Raw genomic sequence first — 8,260 nt, forward strand, 5'->3', positions numbered from 1 at the left:
GGTTAGACTGGCGCCTGCAGAGGAGGAGGAGGAGGTTAGACTGGCGCCTGCAGAGGAGGAGGAGGAGGTTAGACTGGCGCCTGCAGAGGAGGAGGAGGAGGTTAGACTGGCGCCTGCAGAGGAGGAGGAGGAGGTTAGACTGGCGCCTGCAGAGGAGGAGGAGGAGGTTAGACTGGCGCCTGCAGAGGAGGAGGAGGAGGTTAGACTGGCGCCTGCAGAGGAGGAGGAGGAGGTTAGACTGGCGCCTGCAGAGGAGGAGGAGGAGGTTAGACTGGCGCCTGCAGAGGAGGAGGAGGAGGTTAGACTGGCGCCTGCAGAGGAGGAGGAGGAGGTTAGACTGGCGCCTGCAGAGGAGGAGGAGGTTAGACTGGCGCCTGCAGAGGAGGAGGAGGTTAGACTGGAGCCAGAGGGAGACATCCTGTCTGCTGTGGAAGAACCAACCTGTGAGTCAAGTCTACAGGCTGACACGTGTCTGGCTTCCCCCAGCCACCTTATAACCAGTCAGGTGTCTGCCTCAAAGCAGCCATTGGGAATTCTGAGGACACCTCAGAAGAAAGACCAGTCTGAGGAATATAAACTCAGCAGGAGCAACACCGCAGAAATTAACCAGCTGGCGTCAGGTCTCATCACTGATGTGGTCTCCGCAGCAGTGAGTCAGTTCCTGAAGGAAAAGACCCAGCTAGGACATAGTGTTAGTCCTCTCCGTAGCGGGGACCCCTGCAAAGCCCCAGACCACATCTCAATGGATAATAGTGAACCTGAGCATGAGATGCCACCTCTATTCCAAGAGGATCTGTGTTCATCAACCGGCAGAGAGAACATCAGTTCATCTGCTATAGTTCAGGAGAACGTGAAACACGACCACCGCAGTAGAGCTGAGATTGAGACTGAGAAGCTGGAGCTAGCAGAAGAAGATTCTGCAGTAGGTGATTCTGGATCCAGCTCTGCTCAGACCGAAAAGGTCTCCAGTGGCAAGGACTTGAGCACCAGTATGAGCCCACAACCACCCCGAGGACCCGCTGAAGGACTGGGGGCCACCAGCATGTTCCTCACTAACGGTTGGTGGATGGCAAATGTTCCAGGTGAGCTGCCTGATTAGCAGACTTTCAACTTCTCACAACATATCAACATCCTTTCTGTCCAAGCTGACCTGTCGCTTTATCTCTTAGTGTTGCAGTGTAGCTGTATCGGTCACACCGATGGCCTGTGTTCTGTTTACAAGTGCCATATGAGTTCAGGGCATATTTTTCTGCACTGAAGAAATATATTTATTTTCCTTTTATGCACAGTATTCAAGTAGGAAAACTCTTGCCATGACAGAATGTGTTCTCTTCTCTGTTACTGTTGTGATGTATGTGGGTCTTTTATACGGTCTGTGTTTGCGTGGTTGTATTGCGTACACAACACAAGTGACTGTTTTTAGTGACTGATCCTTGCTGCCCCCAGGCTCTGGTGTGAACAGCATGGACTGTGTAGACGGTTATTGTGAACATGAAGCCAGGGACAACAAGCATAGCAGTCCCAGTCCACCAAGTCAGCTACTGAACACCGATCAGGCAATTGAAAAATACAACCAAAGTCACAACAGCAGCCAGTCACTGACTGTTTGGGAGATAGAGGTGCCAAAGGTGAGTTTACCTCCCTGTCTAACCATCATTCCTCCACCACCTTACTGATAATGTATTTTCTCTGGCTACTGATTTCCAGTTTAGGTTCTCTAATGCAGGTGACATGAGGGCTTGTAGGTATAGCTGTTACAGTAGTGTGCTGCAGTCATTCGTCTCAATTTAAGTGAGCCTGAGACCTGGTGCTCTGGTGACAGTGACCTGGGTACAGCTGTCTGATTCATAGGGCTATGGCATGGTGGGTTGGGCTGTAGTAAAGGGGCAGTGTGTGATGGGATTCCTGCTGCGCTGCCTGTTGTCTTAATCACCTCAGGTTCTCAATCAAGAGGACACTCCACAGAGCCAGGCAGCATGTACACACACATATCTCTTTCCAATTACTCTTAGAAGTGCTTGGTATTATCAGGGCAAGAGTGACCTGGAAAACATGTGTGCACGCTCAGAGAAAGATGCACATCTTCTAGTATATTATAGTAACTTATGCATGATACTATGTATTCTCCGGTTTCACTGTCGAACAGCATTTTGTTGGTAGATTGATTGGGAAGAAGGGGCGACATGTGAACTACCTGAAGGAGACGTCTGGAGCTAAGGTCTTCATCACCGCCCTACCTTACACCCAGGAGTTCCAGATCTGCCACATAGAGGGTGAGTGGCCCAGGAGCTGCCTCTCCACAACAGGACACAACTTGTAGTTGGGATTTGGGAACCTAGGCTGTAGTGTCACTAGTGGCTCGCTCAGTTTGTCCCTCTGTTTCCTTCAGGGTCAGAGGAAAAGGTGGATTGTGCTCTGGAGCTGATCAGGAAAAAGTTCAACGATCTAGATGTGACCAACTGTTATGTCCAACCTCCAGTGGCCAGCCTGCCCTCTCTCTCCATCATATCCTGGGTAAGTAGTTTCTTCTGCTTGGCTGAAGTAGTGTGGGATTGTAGGTGGTGCTTTGACTAAAATACTATTTCTTTCCCTCAGCTGCTGCTTCCCCATAGGGTGACAGTTGAGGTAACGGTGATCCAGATAGCATCTGGGAACTGTGTGTTCCTCCAGCAGCACAAACACCCCACCTTCCATGCTCTCTGCAGTCTGGACCAAAATATGAGCCTGTGCTACTCTCACCCAGGGTGCCCTCCCCTGCCAGCCCCAGTGGAAGGTATGCATGCACAGCCAGGCCCTTTGGACTCCTTACCCTCAAGGATGTCTGATTTTAAAGTATTTTTCCATGGTGTTGGGGAAGTTTTTTCAAATGTGCTACTTAAAAAAAAAAGAATAATAATAATCTTCGCATATCTCACACACACATAGTTGGAGTGATCTGTGCTGCCCAGATGCCTGAAGGAGCCTGGTGGAGAGCGCAGGTGATGGGTTACCATGAGGAAACCATGGTGGAACTCCGCTATGTGGACTATGGAGGCTATGACATAGTGAAGATGGACACCCTCCGCCAGATCAGGTGACAAACTCACTGTGGGGATTCAGAATATAACTGGAATGGGGTTGACATTGGAATTCACCAGCTGGTAATTACTGATTTTCTTTTTTTTATTGATAAAAAATGTATATAGTACCAGTCAAAAGTTTGGACAGCTACTCATTCAAGGGTTCTTTATTTTTTACTATTTTCTACATTGTAGAATAATAGTTAAAACATAAACTATGAAATAACGCATATGGAGTCGTGTAGTAACCAAAAAAGTGTTATACAAATCTAAATATATTTGAGATTCTTCAAAGTAGCCACCCTTTGCCTTGACAACTTTGCACACTCTTGGCATTCCCTCAACCAGCTTCATGAGGAATGCTTTTCCAACAGTCTCGAAGGAGTTACCACGTATGCTGAGCACTTGTTGACTGCTTTTCTTTCACTCTGCTGTCCAACTCATCCCAAACCATCTCAATTGTGGAGGCCAGGTCATCTGATGCAGCACTCCATCATTCTACTTCTTGGTCAAATAGCCCTTACACAGCCTGGAGAAGTGTTTTGGGTCATTGTCCTGTGGAAAAACAAATGATAGTCCCACTAAGTGCAAACTAGATGGGATGGTGTATCACTGCAGAATGCTGTGGTAGCCATGCTGGTAAAGTGTGCCTTGAATTCTAAATAAATCACTGACAGTGTCACCAGTAAACCATCACGCCGGCTCCATGCTTCCCGGTTGTAACCACACATGCTGAAATCATCCGTTAACCTACACTGCGTCTCACAAAGACACGGCGGTTAAAACCCAAAATGTTAAATTTGGACTCATCAGCCCAAAGGACAGATTTCCATGGGTCTGATGTCCATTGCTTGTGTTTCTTGGCCCAAGTCTCTTCTTATTATTGGTGTCCTTTAGTAGTGGTTTCTTTGCAGCAATTCGACCATGAAGGCCTGATTGACGCAGACGCTGAACAGTTGATGTTGAGATGTGTCTGTTACTTGAACTGTTACTTGAACTCTGTGAAGCATTTAAATTTGGGCAGCAATCTGAGGTGCAGTTAACTAATGAACGTATCCTCTGCAGCAGAGGTAACTCTGGAACTTCCTTTCCTGTGGCGGTCCTCATGAGAGACAGTTTCATCATAGCACTTGATGGTTTTTGAGACTGCACTTGAAGATACTTTCAAAGTTCTTGAAATGTTCTGGATTGACTGACCTTCATGTCTTAAAGTAATGATGGACTGTTGTTTTTCTTTGCTTATTTGAGCTGTTCTGTCCATGATATGGACTTGGGTCTTTTACCAAATAGGGCTGTCTTCTGTATACCACCCCCACCTTGTCATAAAACAACTGATATTTTGATTTAACACTTTTTGCTTACTACATGGTTCCATATGTGCTATTTCATAGTTTTGACGTCTTCACTCTTATTCACAATGTAGAAAATAGTCAAAACAAAGAAAAACCCTTGAATTAGTAGGTGTGGCCTAACTTTTGGCTGGTACTGTATGTATGTACACTTGAAGTCGGAAGTTTACATGCACTTAGGTTGGAGTCATTAACTTGTTTTTTAACCACTCCCCAAATTTCTTGTTAACAAACTATAGTTTTGGCAAGTCGGTTAGGACATCTACTTTGTGCATGACACGTAATTGTTCCAACAATTGTTTAGACAGCTTATTTCACTTGTAATTCACTGTATCACAATTCCAGTGGGTCATAAGTTTACATACACTAAGTTGACTGTGCCTTTATACAGCTTGGATATTTCCAGAAAATGATTTCATGGCTTTAGAAGCTTCTGATAGGCTAATTGACATAATTTGAGTCAATTGGAGGTGTACCTGTGGATGTATTTCAAGGCCTACCTTTAAACGCAGTGCCTCTTTGCTTTACATCATGGGAAAATCAAAAGAAATCAGCCAAGACTTCAGATTTTTTTTTGTAGACCTCCAGAAGTCTGGTTCATCCTTCGGAGCAATTTCCAAACGCCTGAAGGTACCATGTTAATCTGTACAAACAATAGTGCGCTAGTATAAACACCATGGGACCACGCAGCCGTCATACCGCTCAGGAAGGAGACGTGTTCTGTCTCCTAGAGATTAACGTACTTTGGTGTGAAAAGTGCAAATCAATCCCAGACCAACAGCAAAGAACCTTGTGAAGATGCTGGAGGAAACCGGTACAAAAGTATCTATATTCACAGTAAAAACGAGTCCTATATCGACATAACCTGAAAAGCCACTCAGCAAGGAAGAAGCCACTGCTCGAAAACCGCCAGAAAAAAGCCAGACTACGGTTTGCAACCGCACATGGGGACAAAGATCGTACTTTTTGGAGAAATGTCCTTTGGTCTGATGAAACCAAAATAGAACTGTTTGGCCATAATGACCATCGTTATGTTTGGAGGAAAAAGGGGGACGCTTGCAAGCTGAAGAACACCATCCCAACCGTGAAGCACGGGGGTGGCAGCATCATGTTGTGGGGGTGCTTTGCTGCAGGAGGGACTGGTGCACTTTACAAAATAGATGGCATCATGAGGTAGGAAAATGATGTGGATATATTGAAGCAACATCTCGAGACATCAGTCAGGAAGTTAATGCTTGTTCGCAAATCGGTCTTCCAAATGGACAATGCCAAATGTAAAATGGCTTAAGGACAACAAAGTGAAGTTATTGGAGTGGCCATCACAAAGCCCTGACCTCAATCCCATAGAAAATTTGTGGGCAGATCTGAGAAAGCGTGTGCGAGCAAGGAGGACTACAAACCTGACTCAGTTACACCAGCTCTGTCAGGAGGAATGGGCCAATTCACTCACCCAACTTATTGTGGGAAGCTTGTGGAAGGCTACCTGATACGTTTGCCCGAAGTTAAACAATTTAAAGGCAACGCTACCAAATACTAATTGAGTGTATGTAAACTTCTGACCCACTGGGAATGTGATGAATGAAATAAAAGCTGAAATTAATCATTCTCACTATTATTCTGACATTTCACATTCTTAAAATAGTGGTGATACTAAGAAAGGGAATGTTTACTAGGATTAAATATCAGGAAATGTGAAACTGAGTTTACATACACCTTTGCCAAATACATTTAAACTCCCGACCTCAACTGTGTGTGTGCATGTTACACACAGAAATTTCCACCAAGGAGGAATTAGATGTAATTTTGCTTCCCTTCTCATCAAATGCCTGGTTGTGTAGTTGGCTTAAAAACAGTGCAAATAAATTTAGAGCACCAAGGATGTGGCCAAATAAAATGACATACAGAAGATATTTTTAAGCCAGATGGACAGAGATGTGCAAGGAGTCACCCCACCAAGTGAACGTTATCATTCCTCCTAGCATAATTATTGCAATCGCTTCCATATGGCGTCAATGAATCAGAAGTGGATTCTCAAAAAAATATATATATATACATTAACTACACTTGACCAGTTAGATTGGTTTCTATTTAATGTGGCTGGTAAATCTCACATTTTGTCCCGCAAAATGAAAATCGGGTCAGACGTTTGCCTGGCACATTTTATTCCTAGTGGCAACACTGCGATTAATGGTGGGATTGATGTTGACGATGCTCCTCCCACAGATCTGACTTCGTTGCGTTGCCGTTCCAAGGGTCTGAGGTGATCCTGGAAAATATTGCACCCATTCCAGGTATGTTTCAGCTGTATTTCTTTCTATACTTTAGGACAACATAATATCAAAATGATAAATTCTGCATTTTAAACATGAATTAAAGTTCATGCTCATATCTGTGTTATCTCTTCCTTTTCTACTAGGAGAAGATTTTTCAGCTGCAGCCAAATCTACCCTGGAGGAGATGACACGAGGATTGGCACTACTTGCACAGGTAGAGAGAAGTGCATGGACATGTCTCCTGCTGATGTACAGTCTGCAGAATGACATGAGGATTGGCACTACTTGCACAGGTAGAGAGAAGTGCATGGATATGTCTCCTGCTGATGTACAGTCTGCAGAATGACATGAGGTAGTCCCTGTTCTTACCCTGTATATCTGCATACTCCTCAGGTCACACCAGTGGCATTCCTTTGGTACAGATATGGAGAACAGAAGGAGAAGAGGTAGGCAATATTTTGTTTATTTTGGAACATGTTTAAAGTACTGAAGCTTTTCTGCTAATGCTTTTATTTAAAAAAAGTATTAATAGGTTCATGTTGCAAATGTTTTTCTCTTGCTGTTCCAGTTGGTGTCTGTGAACCGTGCTATGGTGGAAAATGGACTGTGCAGCTGGGTAGACAGCCCCTGACCGTGAAGCGCAGTCCTGGCTGTTCAGATAGTTTTAATAGTGCTTCCCTTGTGAGGTAAGCACAGGTCTATAAGTGATGGGATAGGTGTAAGTTTACCACCCTATTACTTTCACCAATCCAGTCTGTGATTACCTCACATTAGCTAGGAAGGAACAATGGATTTCTGAAGTATTCAAACGGGGCCCTTGCCTTTCACCTTTTTACCCCCTCAGTCCCACCTCTGGACTGCTGCCTTGATGGCACAACAATGTTGTCCTGCGGCACAACGTCTTCCTGCTCAACTCAACCATTATACCTGTTTCTTTACAACCATGTACACACAATCCAAATGTTTTTAATGTTGTGACGTTTTATTTACTCCCACCCGGTCCTATAAATGTTTGTATTGGACACATAATGTAATCATAATTAACAATCTCACTTACACCCCCCCCCCCCCCCCCCCCCCCACACCCCCTACACACACACTCAATACTTTTTTGTTTTTAATGTATACATTCCTATTAAGAAACTAAATAAAGATCAACTGTCCTTACGGAGGTCTCCTCTTTGGTCGTAACCACAGACTTGTGTTGTAAGATGTACAGTATAGCTACCGTCTGAAAATGTATTGGCTTCATTCAGGAAGTATTAAATTAAGGAATATTGTGTACATTTTGTTGGATGATACACACATTTAGGATCCTTTTGTGTATTGACCTAAAGGTCCAATCTCTAAATATATGGCTCTGCAGAACATTTTTGCTTGGTCAGCCAATGCCTGATCCTCTCACTGAGTGTTTGTATCTTCTTTTGAAGGGAGAGCTTGAGTATTTTATCTGATTTGTTATAAGTAGTTTTTGATGTAGAAGATATTTTACAAAAAAGGGGAATGGTGGAATGAGGAACAAGATTACGTAGTGAATCCAGTAGATGGCACCGAATGCTTAGTTTTTGCAATTCCTCTT

General features: G+C 44.2%; 1 protein-coding gene across 1 annotated transcript; it reads left to right on the top strand.

Moving 5' to 3' along the window:
- The first annotated feature begins 304 nt into the window (after nt 1-304).
- LOC129815456 (A-kinase anchor protein 1, mitochondrial-like) lies at nt 305-7,739 on the top strand. The gene is made up of 10 exons (XM_055869325.1): nt 305-1,082; nt 1,447-1,628; nt 2,147-2,273; nt 2,390-2,514; nt 2,596-2,773; nt 2,926-3,073; nt 6,632-6,699; nt 6,825-6,895; nt 7,075-7,127; nt 7,250-7,739. Exons 1-10 carry the CDS (start codon nt 743-745, stop codon nt 7,260-7,262), a joined length of 1,305 nt encoding a protein of 434 aa, XP_055725300.1. The 5' UTR covers nt 305-742; the 3' UTR covers nt 7,263-7,739.
- Nucleotides 7,740-8,260: the final 521 nt, after the last annotated feature.

The sequence above is a fragment of the Salvelinus fontinalis genome, chromosome 2 (genome assembly GCF_029448725.1).
Source record: "Salvelinus fontinalis isolate EN_2023a chromosome 2, ASM2944872v1, whole genome shotgun sequence".
In the NCBI taxonomy this organism is placed as follows: domain Eukaryota; kingdom Metazoa; phylum Chordata; class Actinopteri; order Salmoniformes; family Salmonidae; genus Salvelinus; species Salvelinus fontinalis.

Bases quoted from the DNA above. Each gene is read 5' to 3' on its own strand.
- LOC129815456 (XM_055869325.1), top strand. From the start codon at position 743: ATGGATAATAGTGAACCTGAGCATGAGATGCCACCTCTATTCCAAGAG. The intron at 1,629-2,146 runs GTGAGTTTACCT...ACTGTCGAACAG, and splicing joins GGGAGATAGAGGTGCCAAAG to CATTTTGTTGGTAGATTGAT. The intron at 6,700-6,824 runs GTATGTTTCAGC...CTTTTCTACTAG, and splicing joins AAATATTGCACCCATTCCAG to GAGAAGATTTTTCAGCTGCA.